Source organism: Hyla sarda, chromosome 6, assembly GCF_029499605.1.
Source record: "Hyla sarda isolate aHylSar1 chromosome 6, aHylSar1.hap1, whole genome shotgun sequence".
In the NCBI taxonomy this organism is placed as follows: domain Eukaryota; kingdom Metazoa; phylum Chordata; class Amphibia; order Anura; family Hylidae; genus Hyla; species Hyla sarda.
In genome coordinates, this window is record NC_079194.1 from 249,679,578 (window position 1) to 249,697,266 (window position 17,689).

Below are 17,689 nucleotides of genomic sequence, written 5' to 3' on the forward strand. Positions count from 1 at the left end.
AGTATATTTCCTTTAAAATGGTTGTCTGGGGGCAATCACCATTCTATTAATAGAATAGTATTAGTACCGTATTTTTCGCCGTATAAGATGCACTTTTTCATCCCAAAAACTGGGGGGGGGGGGGGGTTGGTGCGTCTTATATGGCGAATACACCCCTATCTGGTCAGTCCCTGCGGCCATCAACGGCCGGGACCCGCGGCTAATACAGGACATCACCGATCGCGGTGATGCACTGTATTAACCCTTCAGACGCGGCGGTAAGCTTTTTTTGTCTGAAGCGAAAGTGACACAGACCCGGATGCTCAGTTGGGCTGTTCGGGACCGCAGCAATCGCGGCATCCCGAACAGCTTACAGGACACCGGGAGGGACCTTACCTGCCTCCTCGGTGTCTGCTCCGTGCCGGAATCCCCTGCATGGTGGTGCTCTCCTTCCACGTCATCACGTTGTCGCGCACGCCGTCCCGTCATCCAATAGGAGCGGCGTACGTAGCGACGTGATGACGGCGACGGAGAGCGTGGATCCTGGGGAAGAAGACGTCCGGAGCATCGGGGACACCCCGGGGACGCGGCGACAGCGATGGCGCGACATCCAGGGCCGTGGCGACGGGTCCGGAGCGGCGGGGACACATGAGTATAACCTCCTATCCAGTGGTCTTCTACCTGCGGACCTCCAGATGTTGCAAAACTACAACTCCCAGCATGCCCGGACAGCCGTTGGCTGTCCGGGCATGCTGGGAGTTGTAGTTTTGCAACATCTGGGGGTCCGCAGGTTGAAGATCACTGTTGGGTGCAGAATCTTTTTTTTCTAGATTTTGCACCTTTAAAATTGGGTACATCTTATATGCCGGTGCGTCCTATAGGGCGAAAAATATGGTATATATCTAAATTTATATATATGATTTGCTTCTCACCTTCTAAGATCCATAACTTTTTTTATTTTTCCACTGACAAAGTTAGATTAAGTCTTATTTTTGTGGGACAAGTTGTACTTTTCATTTGCGCACTTTTATTCATATCATAGAATGTATTACGAAGCAAGAATTTTTTTTATGTAGGGCAAAATTGAAAAAAAAATATGGAATTGTGCAATTTTGTTGAGCAATAATTTTTTGCCGATCACAATATGGTAAATTTGACATGCTAACTTTATTCTGTGGCTCAGTACAATTCCAATGATATCAAACTTGGATAACTTTTGTTTTGTTTTATGGTTGAAAACAAATTGGAGACTTGAAAAAGAAAAAAAAAACTCTTCTCATTGGCGTGTTCTGACCAATGTAACTTTTATTTATTTTTCCACCTGCAGAGCAGTGTTAAGGTTTATTTTTTGTGCCATAAGCTGTAGTTTTTAGTGTTACCACGTATGTATAGGACTGGCTTTTTGATCGCTTTTTATTCACGTTTTTTCTGGGATGTGATGAGACCGAAAATCAGCAATTCTGGCATTTGGAATTTTTTGGTGTTTACTGTTGACTGTGCAGGATCAGAAATGTAATATTTTAATAGTTTGGCCATGTATGGAAACGGTGATATCAAATATGTATATTCATTTTTTTAAACTTTTTTTTAACAAGGGCCTATCATAAGATATCACTAGATAGCTTACATAGATCAATGTAGTGCTGTTGCATTGATTTCTGGCAGCCTTCAGCTATCACAGAGCCAGGGAAGACATTGAGGGACATCACACCGCAGTTACATGCCTGGGGGGGGGGGGGGAGATGGGACCACTAGACACCAGGGATTACTGGTATTAAAGGGGTACTCTTGCCCTAAGACATCTTATCCCCTTAGCTCCCTCCCATAGACTTGCATTGAGAGGGCGGGGCGGGGCGTGACTTCACAAGGGGGCAGAGTTGTGACATCACAAAACTCCAGCCTTGTAGTCGTGACCGTTCGGACACGGAGCGAACATGGCTCTGTGCTGCTGCCACAGATGGGTGTCTGCGGGACCCGCGCAATCAGATAGGGGATAAGATGTCTTAGGGCTGGAGTACCCCTTTAAAGGAGTAGTCCAGTGGTGAACTCAGTGGTGAACAACTTATCCCCTATCCTAAGGATAGGGGATAAGTTTGAGATCGCGGGGGGTCCGACCGCTGGGGCCCCCTGCGATCTCCTGTACGGAGCCCTGACAGCCCGCAGGAAGGGAGCGTGTCGACCTCCGCACGAGGCGGCGGCCGACACGCCCCCTCAATACAACTCTATGGCAGAGCCGAAGCGCTGCCTTCGGCAATCTCCGGCTCTGCCATAGAGATGTATTGAGGGGGCGTGTCGGCCGCCGCTTCGTGCGGAGGTCGACACCCGCTATCTGGCCGGAGAGCCTGGCCCCCGTACAGAGAGATCGCAGGGGGCCCCAGCAGCCGTAACCCCGCGATTTCAAACTTATCCCCTATCCTTAGGATAGAGGATACGTTTTTCACCACTGGACTACCCCTTTAAGTGCTTAAATGCCGTGATTGCAAATGATCACAGTATTTAACTTGTTAAATGACAGACATCAGAGCGATCTACCATGTCCATCATTGCCAGCAGATGTCTTTACTGGATAACTGCTGGTTACAACGCAGACCCAACTCGTGGGCCTACACCATATTCCCCTCACCCGACCCATGACATACATGTATCTCATGGGACAGGAAGGGGTTGAAGAAAGAGAGACCACATATCCTCTTTAAAGGTGTACTCCGCCCCTAGACATCTTATCCCCTATACAAAGGATAAGGGATAAGATGTCTGATCGCAGGGGTCCCGCTACTGGGAACCCCCACGATCTCTCCTGCAGCACCCCATGTCATCTGGTGCACAGAGCGCACTTCGCTCCGTGCCTGATGACAGTCCATACAGGGGCTGGGGTATTATGATGTCACGGCCCCGCCCCCTCAATACGAGTCTATGGGAGTGGGCGTGACGGTCGCCACATCCTCTCCCATAGAATTGCATTGAGTGGACGGGGCGTGATGTCACGAGGTGGCGGGGCCATGACATCATGATACTTCGGCCCCTGTATCGCTCCGTGCACCAGATGATAGGGTTGCCGCAGGAGAGATTGCGGGGGTTCTTTTATGAACCCGATCTATGTAATCTTAAAGGGGTTATCGAGGGGGTTATCTGAAGTTAAGGTTGTTCTTTTCTGTCCAAGTCCTCTCTGATGACACCTGTCTCAGGAAACGCCCAGTTTAGAAGCAAATCCCCATAGCAAACCTCTTCTAAACTGGGCGTTTCCCGAGACAGGTGTCATCAGAGAGCACTTAGACAGAAAAGAACAACCTTAACTTCAGAAGCTCATAAGTACTGAAAGGATTAAGATTTTTTAATAGAAGTAATTTACAAATCTGTTTAACTTTCTGGAGCCAGTTGAAATATAAAAAAAAGTTTTTGCCTCGATAACCCCTTTAAATATCAGTCCATGTGTCTTGCAACAGCTGGAGGCACCCTGGTTGGGAGGGGAACGCTGGTTAAAAGGGGTACTCCAGAATAAAACTTGAGTTCCTTCAAGCAACTAACTACTACAGTATTCAAAGGGCTGAAAGATATCAGACCGTGTGTCTTGCAACAGCTGGAGGCACCCTGGTTGGGAGAGAACCGCTGGTTAAAAGGGGTACTCCAGAATAAAACTTAAGTTCCTTCAAGCAACCAACTACTACAGTATTCAAAGGGCTGAAAGATATCAGTCTGTGTGTTTTGCAACAGCTGGGGGCACCCTGGTTGGGGACCACTGCTTAAAAGGGGAACTCCGCTGGCAAGCTTTTTTTCTTTAAAGCAACTAACTACTACAGTATTCAAAGGGCTGAAATATATCTGTCCGTGTGTTTTGCAACAGCTGGAGGCACCCTGGTTGGGGACCACTGCTTAAAAGGGGAACTCTGCTGGCAAGCTTTTTTTCTTTAACCCCTTAAGGACTGAGCCCTTTTTCACCTTAAAAGTAGGTAAAAAAGAAGAGGTGCGCTCCTAGTGAAATACTGTGAGTCAGAAGTGCAGGTGTGCAATTAGTTGCACCATACCGTGTGGTGTTGTACTTAGAGTACAACACCTTAGATGGCATGTAGACTCGCTCGTGTAGCAATGCAGGGGAGGTGGCTGCCTCGGCGTCCTTGTCCGTGACCACAGGTTACGGTTGGTAATGGAAAGGATAAAATAAAAAATTAGGACGATCCGGATGGCGCCCTCCTCTGTTGTATGAGGGGCCGTAGCGGTGGGCAGGGGAAGTCTTCCTGTTCCCCTTCAGCGCGGGCAGATCACCTGCCCGCGCTGAAGGGGAACAGGAAGAATTTCCCTGCCCACCGCTGCGGCCCCTCATACAACAGAGGAGGGCGCCATCCGGATCGTCCTAATTTTTAGTTTTATCCCTTCTTTTTCACCTTAAGGACCAGAGCATCTTTTGAACACCTGACCACTGTCATTTTAAACATTAATAACTCTGGAATGCTTTTAGTTATCATTCTGATTCTGAGACTGTTTTTTCGTGACAGATTCTACTTTAACATAGTGGTAAATTGTTGTGGTAACTTGCATCCTTTCTTGGTGAAAAATCCCCAAATTAGCATTTTTATAACTTTGAAGCTCTCTGCTTGTAAGGATAATGGATATTCAAAATATATATTTTTTTTTTTGGTTCACATATACAATATGTCTACTTTATGTTTGCATCATAAAATTGATGAGTTTTTACTTTTGGAAGACACCAGAGGGCTTCAAAGTTCAGCAGCTATTTTGACATTTTTCTCAAAATTTTCAAACTCACTATTTTTCAGGGACCAGTTCAGTTTTGAAGTGGATTTGAAGGGTCTTCATATTAGAAATACCCCACAAATTACCCCATTATAAAAACTGCACCCCCCAAAGTATTCAAAATAACATTCAGTCAGTGTTTTAACCCTTTAGGTGTTTCACAGGAATAGCAGCAAAGTGAAGGAGAAGATGCAAAATCTTCATTTTTTACACTAGCATGTTCTTGTAGACCCAATTTTTGCTAGGGGTAAAAAGGAGAAAATGTTTTCTTGTATTTGAACCCAATTTCTCTCGAGTAAGGACATACCTCATATGTCCATGTAAAGTGTTCGGCGGGCGCAGTAGAGGGCTCAAAAGGGAAGGAGCGACAAATGGTTTTTGGGGGGCATGTCACCTTTAGGAAGCCCCTATGGTGCCAGAACAGCAAAAAAAAAAAAAAAAACACATGGCATACCATTTTGGAAACTAGGCCCCTCGGGGAACATAACAAGGGGTGAAGTGAAGCTTAATACCCCACAGGTGATTCACGACTTTTGCATATGTAAAAAAAATTTTTTTTTTTACCTAAAATGCTTAAAGCCCAATTTGAAGCCCAATTTCTCCCGATTCAGAAAACACGCCATATGGGGGTGAAAAGTGCTCTGCTGGCGCACTACAGGTCTCAGAAGAGAAGGAGTCACATTTGGCTTTTTGAAAGCAAATTTTGCTCTGGGGGCATGCCGCATTTAGGAAGCCCCTATGGTGCCAGAAAAGCAAAAAACATGGCATACCATTTTGGAAACTAGACCCCTCAGGGAACGTAACAAGGGGTTAAGTGAACCTTAATACCCTACAGGTGTTTCACGACTTTTGCATATGTAAAAAAAAATTATTTTTTAACCTAAAGTGCTTGGTTTCCCAAAAATTTTACATTTTTAAAAAGGGTAATAGCAGAAAATACCCCACAAAATTTGTAACACAATTTCTCCCGAGTACAGCGATACCCCATATGTGACCCTAAACTGTTGCCTTGAAATACGACAGGGCTCCAAAGTGAGAGCGCCATGCGCATTTGCATAGGGGTGGACATAGGGGTATTCTACGCCAGTGATTCCCAAACAGGGTGCCTCCAGCTGTTGTAAAACTCCCAGCATGCCTGGACAGTCAGTGGCTATCTGGCAATACTGGGAGTAGTTATTTTGCAACAGCTGGAGGCTCCGTTTTGAAAACAGTGCCGTACCAGACGTTTTTCATTTTTATTGGGGAGGGGGGCTGTGTAGGGGTATGTGTATATGTAGTGTTTTTTACTTTTTATTTTGTGTTAGTGTAGTGTTTTTAGGGTACAGTCACATGGGCAGGGGTTCACAGTAGTTTCTCGCTAGCAGTTTGAGCTGCGGCAGAAAATTTGCCACAGCTCAAACTTGCAGCCAGATACTTACTGTAAAACTCCGCCCATGTGAGTGTACCCTGTACATTCAGATTGGGGGGGGGGGGGGGGAATACCTCCAGCTGTTGCAAAACTACAACTCCCAGCATGTACGGTCTATCAGTGCATGCTGGGAGTTGTAGTTTTTCAACAGCTGGAGGCACACTGGTTGTGAAACACAGAGTTTGGTAACAAACTCAGTGTTTTGCAACCAGTGTGCCTTCAGCTGTTGCAAAAGCTACAACCCCTAGCATTTATGGACAGCGGAAGGGCATGCTGGGACTTGTAGTTATGCAACAGCTGGAGGCATACTACTTTGGCTGGGGATTGTATTTATGCAACAGCTGGAGACACACTGGTTTGCTACTTAACTCAGTGTTTCACAACCAGTGTGCCTCCAGCTGGGAGTTGTAGTTATGCAACCAGCAGATGCACCACTACAATTCCAAGCATGCACTTTAGCTGATTGTGCAAGCTGGGAGTTGTAGTTATACAACAGCTGAAGGTACACTTTTCCATAGAAAAAATGTGCCACCAGCTGTTGCAAAACTATAAGTCCCAGCATGCCCATAAGGGAATGCTGGGAGTTGTGGTGGTCTGCCTCCTGCTGTTGCATAACTACAGCTCCCAGCATGCCCTTTTTGCATGCTGAGAGCTGTTGCTAAGCAACAGCAGGAGGCTGTCACTCACCTCCAACTGCAGATCCACGCCACCACAGCAAGTCAGTCCCTCGCCGCCGCCATCGCTCCTGGGGCCCCGATCCCAACCGGGACGCCGGGGATCGGGGTCCCCAGCTCCCAGGTCTTCTTCCCGCACCCGTCCTCCGGAAGAGGGGCGGAGCGGGTTGCGGGAGTGACACCCGCAGCAGGTGCCCTGATTGGTCGGCCGGTAAACAGGCCGACGAATCAGGGCAATCGTGAGGTGGCAGCAGTGCCACCTCTCCCCTGCTGGCTATGGCTGTTCGGGGCCGTCAGAGACGGCCCCGATCAGCCAGTAATTCCGGGTCACCGGGTCACTGGAGACCCAATTTTCCCGGATCGCTGGGCTGAATTGTTCAGCGATCTGCGCCATCGCCGACATGGGGGGTCATCATGACCCTCATGGGCGATATGCCGGGATGACTGCTGAACGATTTCAGCAGGCATCCGGCACCGGCTCCCCTCCGGCTAGCGGCGGGGGCCGGAAATGCGCAGGGTGTATCCATACGCCCTGTGTCCTTAAGGACTTGGAAACGGGGGCGTATGGATACGCCCTGTGTCCTTAAGGGGATAAAGCAACTAACTACTACAGTATTCAAAGGGCTTAAACATATCAGTCCGTGTGTTTTGCAACAGCTGGAGGCACCCTGGTTGGGGACCACTGCTTAAAAGGGGAACTCCACTGGCAAGCTTTTTTGCTCATTGTCACACTAGTGCAAACCATATTTGGTGTGACAGTTGTGCAAATAAAAAAAAATACCTTTTTTGGCTGTTAAATAAAACCAGTCACTGTCAGTTCAAGTCACAATTGCCAGTTTTTTTTTGCCTGCAGGGCAAATTGCGTCACCCTAGTGCAAATCACATTTGGTGTGACACTTGTGCAAAAAAATATATATATATATTTTTTTTACTGTGAAATAAAATCAGTCACTTCACTTCACACTTGGGAGGCTTTTGGCCCTTAGGGCTCATTGTCACACTAGTGCAAATCATCTTTGGGGTGACCGACCATAGTGTAAATTTGAAGAAAAGAAAAAAAACCTTTTTTGGCTGTGAAATAAAATCAGTCAGTTCACTTCACACTTGGGAGTTTTTGGGCTCATTGTCACACTAGTGCAAAACATATGTGGTGTGACCGTAGTGTAAATTTGAGAAAAAAAATCCTTTTTTTGGCTGTGAAATAAAATCAGTCAGTTCACTTCACACTTGGGAGTTTTTGGGCCTGCTGGGCTCATTGTCACACTAGTGCAAATCATATGTGGTGTGACCGTAGTGTAAATTTGAAAAAAAAAAATCCTTTTTTTGGCTGTGAAATAAAATCAGTCAGTTCACTTCACACTTGGGAGTTTTTGGACCTGCTGGGCTCATTGTCACACTAGTGCAAATCATATGTGGTGTGACCGTAGTGTAAATTTGAAAAAAAAAATCCTTTTTTGGGATGTGATATAAAATCAGTCAGTTCATTTCACACTTGGGAGTTTTTGGGCCTGCTGGGCTCATTGTCACACTAGTGCAAATCATATGTGGTGTGACCATAGTGTAAATTTGAAAAAAAAAATCCTTTTTTTGGCTGTGAAATAAAATCAGTCAGTTAGTTCACTTCACACTTGGGAGTTTTTGGGCCTGCTGGGCTCATTGTCACACTAGTGCAAATCATATGTGGTGTGACCTTAGTGTACATTTGAAAAAAAAAAAAATTTTTTGGCTGTGAAATAAAATCAGTCAGTTCACTTCACACTTGGGAGTTTTTGGGCCTGCTGGGCTCATTATCACACTAGTGCAAATCATATGTGGTGTGACAGTTGTGTAAATTTAACAAAAAAAATACAATTTTGACTGTAATAGACTGAATAGCAGTTAGTTGTCTGCAAGCGTGTGTGTCAGGCCTACAGCATCTACTCTACGTCTACATCTGTCAAGGACATGTTTGAGCGTAAGATGCCAATGTCACAAGGTCACCCCCTAGCCCGGCGTCTGACAGCTGGCTTGTCTGAATTCATAGCTCGCCAGCTTTTAAAAAATGAATTAAAATTATTTTTTTTTTAAATGTAAAAAAATTGCTAACATTTTTTTTTAGCTATTGGGACACCGCAGTGGAAGGTACCCGGCCAAAATTTATTTTCACAAAAGGCAATCCCCAACTGATACTCGATTGTGCAACAGGAAGTAATGGCATGTCTGGCACACAGTGTTGGGGCAAGGGTCCATCTGACCACTGATACCTGGTCTGCAAAGCATGGTCAGGGCAGGTATATCACCTACACTGCGCATTGAGTAAACCTGGTGACGCTGTGCAGGGTTGCCGCGGTGGATTTTGAATGAAGACGGGCCTCTTGAAGCTGATTGGTCGCTCGCTGCTGGATGGTATGGGGGCGACCAATCAGGAACGTGCCGTACATGGCTGTGTACAGTTACGCTGTCATAGGAAAAAGTCGGTGAGGGGATGTCATCCAAACATGGGCATGGGGATGGTAGGCTTAACTTTGATTGGCTGTTCGGGATGTCGAGTGAGCCAATCAGAGAGGGGACATATGAGTTCAGGTTGCAAGTCTTTTTCAGCCAATCGCTGCTGGGCAGATCCGGGCGGCGACCAATCAGGTTAAAGACGTATAATTCCTCTTTGGGGGATTCCTAGAGGCATTGGGGGCAAATCTTTTTTGAAGAATTCGACCAATCGCTGCTGGGCAGGTCCGGGCGGCGACCAATCAGGGATGAGACGTATAATTCCTCTTTGGAGGATTCCAAGAGGCATCGGTGGCAACTCTTTTTTGAAGAATCCGACCAATCACGTTCCGTCTGGGTAAGGTGGCGACCAAGGATGACTTGCATGACTTATCCGCCATCAACTATGGTTCAAGTCGCAATGTTTTAGGGCACTTTCTGGCTGGGAAACAAACAGAAATTTTTCTGGCTGCTCCTACAGCAGCGGCTGCAACAATACCAAATTTTTCAGCTATGTGTACATGCCTAAATTTTCTGGTACTCTCTGCTGACATCTCTGTCCATCATGCCAGTGAGGCGCTTGATTTGCGACAGCCCAACACATGGAATTCAACACTCCTAATGTTCGACCGCCTGCTCCAACAAGAAAAAGCCGTTAACGAGTATTTGTATGACCGGGGTGCTAGGACATCATCTGCGGAGCTGGGAATTTTTACTTACTTACTGGACGCTCATGCGCAATGCCTGTAGGCTCATGCGTCCTTTTGAGGAGGTGACAAACCTAGTCAGTCGCACCGAAGGTACCATCAGCGACATCATACCATTTGTTTTCCTCCTGGAGCGTGCCCTGTGAAGAGTGCTGAATCAGGCAGTAGATGAGCGTGAAGAGGAAGAGTTGTGATCACCATCACCACCAGAAACAGCCTTATCAGCATCGCTTGCTGGACCTGCGGCAACGCTGGAAGAGGATTGTGAGGAAGAGGAGTCAGAGGAGGAATGTGGCTTTGAAGAGGAGGAGGAAGACCAACGACAACAGGCATCCCAGGGTGCTCCCTGTCACCTATCTGGTTCCCGTGGTGTTGTACGTGGCTGGGGGGAAGATGATACCTTCCCTGACGTCACTGAGGACGAGGAACGGGACATGAGTAGCTCGGCATCCAACCTTGAGGAAATGGGGTCTTTCATGCTGTCGTGCCTGTTGAGGGACCCTTTTATTCTGAAAAGGATTTCTTTGTGTTTTTCACGTCCTGCATTATAGAGTCTTCTGGACTTTATGATAATTTTAACTTGAATTTTCAAGAGTACTAACCATTACACAAAGGAACGCTTGTTGCGTGTGATTTTTTAACTTAAATTTTCAAAAGTAAAATACAGAGAGGGAAGAACTCTGTTTCTTTATTTGATGAAAAATTTTATTTAGAAAAGAATTTCTTTGTGTGTTTCTCCGTCCTGCATTATAGAGTCTTCTGGACTCTTGGATATGCGCTTGTTCTTATTTTTGAGCCATGTGTACATGCCTAATTTTTCTGGCCTCTGGTGGTGCACTTTTTCTGCTGCTGCAATTTTTCTGCTGCTGCAATTTTTCTGGCCGCTTCTACAGCAGCGGCTGCAACAATACCAACTTTTTGAGCCATGTGTACATGCCTAATTTTTCTGGTACTCTCTGCTGACATTGCTGTCCATTTTAGCAACCGTGCATATTAGATGTATGGTAAGGGTAGCATGGCGGCTTAGAGGTTAGCACTGCTGCCTTGCAGCGCTGGGGCCTTGGGTTCAAATCCCACTATGTGTTGCCTAAAGGGGGGCTCTAACTATGTGCTGCCTAACATGGGGGAATCTATGTACTGCCTATAGGGGGGATCTAACTATGTGCTGCCTAAAGGGGGGCTCTAACTATGTGCTGCCTAATATGGGGAAATCTATGTGCTGCCTAAAGGGGGGCTCTAACTATGTGCTGCCTAACATGGGGGAATCTATGTACTGCCTATAGAAAGGGATCTACCTATGTGCTGCCTAAAGGGGGGCTCTAACTATGTGCTGCCTAATATGGGGAAATCTATATGCTGCCTAAAGGGAGGATCTAACTATGTGATGCCTAACATGGGGGAATCTATGTACTGCCTATAGGGGGGGGGGGATCTACCTATGTACTGCCTAAAGGGGGGCTCTAACTATGTGCTGCCTAAAGGGGGGATCTAACTATGTGATGCCTAACATGGGGGAATCTATGTACTGCCTATAGGGGGGATCTAACTATGTGCTGCCTAAAGGGGGTCTCTAACTATGTGCTGCCTAATATGGGGAAATCTATGTGCTGCCTAAAGGGGGATATAACTATGTGATGCCTAAAGGGGGGCTCTATGTGCTGCCTAAAGGGGGCTAAAGCACGTTATTCCAAACCATTTAGGAATGTTAGGTGATTTATGCCCTTTATGGATTAAAACCAGACTCTGCATCAACTATGTAATTTTCCATGGGAGTTTTGCCATGAATCCCCCTCCAGCACGCCACAGTCCAGGTATTAGTCCCCTTGAAACAACTTTTAAATCACTATTGTGGCCAGAAAGAGTCCCTGTGGGTTTAAAAATTCGCCTGCCCATTAAAGTCAATGGCGGTTCACCCGGTTTGCGAACATTTGCAGAAGTTCGTGTTCGCCGTTCAGGAATCGAAAATTTTATGTTCGCGACATCACTACTCACAAGGGGTCTGAGGATCTCATCTCGGTACCTAATGGCAGTCAGGCTACCTCTGGCAAGCACATGGAGGGCTGTGCAGCCAACCAAATAAATACCACCCCACACCATTACTGACCCACCACCAAACCAGTCATGCTGGACGATGTTGCAGGCAGAACGTTCTCCACAGCATCTCCAGACTCTTTCACGTCTGTCACATGTGCTCAGTGTGAGCCTGCTTTCATTTTTGAAGAGCACAGGGCACCAGTGGTGAATTTGTCAATCTTGGTGTTCTCTGACAAATCCCAAATGTCCTGCATGGTGTTGGGCTGTAAGCACAACCCCCACCTGTGGATGTTGGGCCCTCATACCACCCTCATGGAGTCTGTTTCTGACTGTTTGAGTGGACACATGCACATTTGTGGCCTGCTGGAGGTCATTTTGCAGGGCTCTGGCAGTGCTCCTCCTTACACAAAGGTGGAGGTAGCGGTCCTGCTGGTGGGTTGTTGCCCTCCTACAGCCTCCTCCACATCTCCTGATGTACTGGCCTGTCTCCTGGTAGCGGCTCCATGCTCTGGACACTACGCTGACAGACACGGCAAACCTTCTTGCCACAGCTCGCATTGATGTGACATCCTGGATGAGCTGCCCTACCTGAGCCACTTGTGTGGGTTGTAGACTCCATCTCATGCTACCACTAGAGTGAAAGCACTGTCAGCATTCAAAAGTGACCAAAACATCAGCCAGGAAGCATATGAACTGAGAAGTGGTCTGTGGTCACCACCTGCAAAAGCACTCCTTTATTGGGGGTGTCTTGCTAATTGCCTATAATTTCCACCTGTTGTCTGTTCCATTTGCACAACAGCATTTGACATTGATTGTCAATCAGTGTTGCTTCCTGAGTGGACAGTGTGATTTCACAGAAGTGTGATTGACTTGGAGTTACATTGTGTTGTTTAAGTGTTCCCTTTATTTTTTTGAGCAGTGTATATAAATATTCAGTGCCATTGTACATATTAGTGCTATGACTGATTTATAATCCTGATCCATGTTTTCCTCTGCTGCTGCTGTTGATTATTATGCCTTGCTGGGTCAGTTATATTCCCCCTCTCCTCCTCCAATCTAGTAAAGCAGTTGATCAGACATAGTCCATGCCCATGTAAGTTCATTTGGATAGCATTATGTGCCTGACTGAAAACACTACAGTTTGACGGGGCTTTTTAGGAAATTACATGGATGCCCTATCCTCAACATAAGCCATAAGTACTTAAAGGGGTATTCCAGCCATAGACATCTTAACCCCTATCCAAAGGGGTCCCCCCAATGGGGGGGGGGCGGGGCATGATGTCATGTCTTCAGTACAGTGGCGTCTCCAGCATTCATATTTAGGGGGGGCACATGGGGGGCCAGTGACAAAAGTGGGGGGGCAATTTTAAAACGTGTGTGCGTGTATATATATATATATATATATATATATATATATATATATATATATACACACACAATGATTTTTTTTTTTCGTTTTTGCCGTAGATTTTTGGGTAAAATGACTGATGTCATTATAAAGTAGAATTGGTGGCGCAAAAACTAAGCCATAATATGGATTTTTAGGTGCAAAATTGAAAGGGTTATGATTTTTAAAAGGTGAGGAGGAAAAAATGCAAAAATGGAAAAACGCTTGGTCCTTAAGGCGTTAAAACTTTTGGACACTACCATCAACTTTGATAGCGGCATCTAAAGGGTTAATGTCGGACATCAGCCTGATTGGTGATGTCTGGCATTAGCTGAGGGTTCTAGCTAATGATTTATACAACACAGTGGGAGCAGGCACTGTGGGTACACATATGCCTTGTGTCCTTAGGGCTCATTTACACAGATGGATCCCCAGCATATTTTACGCTGCGGATCCCCCGACAATGGACCCTACAGTGCTGCCTCCATCTGTGCCTGCTCTGCCTGCTACGAGCAGACACGCTTTGATGTGTATACTCGCACACATCGCGGCTGCTCTCGGCCTAGCTCAGAGAGCAGGAGCGGCCATGATGTGTGCGAGTATACACATCAAAGCGTGTCTGCTTGTAGTGGAGGATTGCTGTTTTGAGCAGGCACAGATGGAGGCAGCACTGTAGGGTCCATTGTTGGGGGATCAGTGTAAAATATGCTGTGGATCCACCCCTGAATGAGCCCTTAGGATCTGCTGTATATTTTCTGCAGCTGATTTTGCTACCTATTGAAGCTAATGGGTTGCAAAATCAGCTGCACAAAATATGCAGCAAAAATATGCAGCAGATCCTGTACATGTGAATGTACCCTTAAGGGGTTAATGATAAACTAGCAGTGTGTTCACATGTTGTCCTCCCAGAGGGGTCACTTTCCCTCCGCGCAATTTTTCCCCAAATTTTTTGTGATAATGTGGCCTGTTGGTGACCTGTGGACACTGGAGGAGGGAAAAGTGACCCCTCTGGACTGCTACTATACACGTGACCCAGCCCCCGGGTTATACTGCTGACCAGGGGGGAGAGAGGCAGGACACGGGGACATCACTCACCTCACATGAAGCGGCCGCTCTGCTGTGTGACCTGTCAGCTCTCGTCCCGTCCTCTCCTGTGCTGGGGGCGGAGCCATCAATGTATCGGGACATCCTTATTTATTTTAAATTGGGGGGCCCAAGGGGGGGGCACGGCCTGATCTAGGGGGGGGGCATGGCCCCCTCTGCCCCCCCCCCCTAGCGACGCCACTGCTTCAGTACAGGAAACACAGAGGTTTCTGAGACAGGAGCAGCAGCCTGGCATAGAATGCAGATTGCTGGGGGTCACAGCGGTGGACCGTTCGCGATCAGAGCTGGAATACCCCTTTAATAGTTTGATTAGTTGAGGATCTCACCCCTAAACAAATCTGTAGAACTAGAAATGGACTAAGCTGCTGTACCCAGCACAACTACACTTGATATGATTACAGGTACTCTTTAAAGGGGTAGTGTAGTGGTGAAAAATGTATCCCCTATCCTAAGGATAGGGGATAAGTTTCAGATCACAGGGGGTCTGACCGCTGGGGCCCCGCGCGATCTCCTGTACGGGGCCCCGGCTCGCTAGCCAGATTGGCTGGAGATTGCCGTAGGCTGTCGGGGCCCCGTACATGAGATCGCGCGGGGCCCCAGTGGTCGGACCCCCTGTGATCTGAAACTTATCCCCTATGCTTAGGATAGGGGATACGTTTTTCACCACTGGATATCTCCTTTAACAATCCTTCGAGGCATCTAAGAGGCATGCCATCAATGAAAAGTCACGAACTGTCAACATTTCTAAACGTGATTACTTGAACCAAGATGTAGTCACAGCCACCACTGAAATAATTCCAAGACTTGTCAAAGGTGATGAGATTTCCATTTCCATATACTGTGCAGATCTTCGGACAATGTTCACTTGTGCAGTCCCAGGTCCTGTTCATACAGGTGCTGTCAGAGAAAGAGACCAAATTTAAAGCGATTAAAATCTTAGCCACCCCATTTGGCTTGCCATAGGCTAAAGGTTAGATTATTCCCAACTATGTGCATTAATTATTGCCCCTGCCTACTTGGAGAATACAGAAATCTTGCAAGTGGCAGCACTTATAAGTGGATCAGAGATGAAAGACATAAAAAATCATGTCATATTACAATGCGGAACGGCTCTACTGCCCTCTATATTACACTGATTTTAACATATCAAACTTGTCGCCTAATAACCCCACGTGACAAATAATCTGATTTTGTATGGAGAACATTTTGTTTTATGTTTCTCATATAAATATGAATATCTTAAAGGGTGATCTATATAAAACACAACTAAATCCTCAATACTAAAGAAAATGGTAAAATCAAACAAAAGGGCCCGGCTGGCTTTCTACACATTAAACAATATAAAAAAGTAGTTTAATACCATGTATTGCAGGATATGTTAATTTTCGATCCGGCTTCATGAAACTTCCCGCCGTACACACATGGGCACTTGCTTTCAGGGATGCAACCACCATTGTCGTCAGACACTAAACCTTTAGGGCAAACACATCCTGCCACACAATCTTTGCTGTACTGCAGGTGGACAGAACACATAGCAAAAGAGAAAAGAAAACCGTGTATGTCAGTCGTGTTCATGTCGTTTTTATCCCTTTTAGTTTAGGGTCTATTCACACAGTAGAATTTGCGGAATTCCGGTTCAAATTAAACCCCATAGACTTCTATGAGATTCCGCACTCCAATTTAAACTTCTGAATTTCCGCTTGCGGAATTCCACAAGCGGAAATTCAGAAGTGTGAATGGGAGTGCAGGATCTCATAGAAGTCTATGGGGTTTAATTTGAAGCAGAATTCCGCAGGCTAGGCTAGGCTAGGATCAGAATACGGAATCTCCGGGCAGAAAATTTCCGCTCGGAGATTCCGATTGCAGCCAGCGCCGACTGAATCAGTCGGCGCTAGGACTGTGCAGACACTGCAGTCTCCAATAGACTGCAATGTGTTCCGCGAGTATTTCCGCCTGAAGAAAGAGCAACGCCATTCTTCAGGCGGAAATTTCCAAGCGGATTTTCCATTCACAAATTCCACTTCACAAATTCCGAAGTGTGAATTTGTGAACGGAAACCCATTCACTACACTATACAATTTAGCAAGTGGAATTTGTGCCTGCAATTTCAAAGCGGAAATTCCGTAGTCTGAACCTAGTCTAACAGCTAATAAAAGGTTAAATAAAAGCAACCATACTTGGGAATGTGATATCCCAATGGTTATAACAACCCCTAGAAGAAAGTTCTTGATTCATATATTTCTTATGGGAAATGCTAAAAATAAATGCAAAAAAACTAAACAAAAAACAGTAATAGTGTAACAAAAAATAAATGGCACTGTACAACCCAAATCAGGTCATGTCCTAAAGTGCTAACATTCATGGCCTTGCAGGCTAAAACCTCCCCCAGATCAGACGAGGGTGTTCAGTTACAGCTGCACAGTCCTCTCTATCCCATCTTGTTTTTATCTCTATGATCATTGCAGGATAGAAGTGGAAGCTGAAAAAGTATTGGTCACAGGAGGGGTAGGAAGAGCACCCAACTTTTTAGGCTGAGTTCACACTGTGGAATTTCTGAGCAGAATTTCTGCCAGAGATCGAGCCGGCAGCACTAGGACCATGTGGACTGCATTGCCGTCCCCATAGATGTTAATGCATTTCTGAGCAGATCTCCCCAATGATCCACCCAGAAATGTATTGCCATCTATAGGGAAGGCAATGCAGTCTGCGCAGTCCTAGTGCCACCGGCTCGGTCTCCGGCAGAAATTCTGCTCAGAAATTCCACAGTGTGAAGCCAGCCTTAAGGTCATTGACGTTGGATTGTAGGGGATGTGGGTTTGGGCCCATTCAGGCTACTACATCTTTGTCCATATCTAGGCACAGATTCCTCCTACAGGCTCCAATGAAATCCATTGGCACTAGGACTACGTGGACAAGCAGCGTCACCATTTGCAGCAATGCACTCAGAAAGTTAATTCTTTCAGCAGAGTCTAGAATTAGAATTTCTAGTGCGCGGTGCAACAAAATTTCACTTGGAAATTCCATAATGTGAACTGGCACCAAGGAAAATCTATGCGATTAATCACTGTCATATCTATTTACCACCTTCCTGTGGCCTACGGCTTGTTGTTATACAAAGCACATTGGTTACGGACAATCTCTAATTCCCCACCCCTCTTGGGTAGGATTTAATCAAAATATCCCT

At 46.2% G+C, this 17,689-nt stretch overlaps 1 protein-coding gene across 9 annotated transcripts in view; it reads right to left on the bottom strand.

Moving 5' to 3' along the window:
• LOC130276903 (mucin-5B-like) overlaps positions 1 to 17,689 on the bottom strand; it is a 221,592-nt gene that overhangs the window by 77,842 nt on the left and 126,061 nt on the right. For all 9 annotated transcript variants that reach the window (XM_056526902.1, XM_056526903.1, XM_056526901.1 and 6 more), the window contains 2 exons: positions 15,866 to 16,017; positions 15,264 to 15,402 (listed from right to left, as the gene is read on the bottom strand). In XM_056526902.1, the coding sequence (XP_056382877.1) occupies positions 15,264 to 15,402; positions 15,866 to 16,017 (291 nt within the window). The remainder of the gene's footprint in view (positions 1 to 15,263; positions 15,403 to 15,865; positions 16,018 to 17,689) is intronic.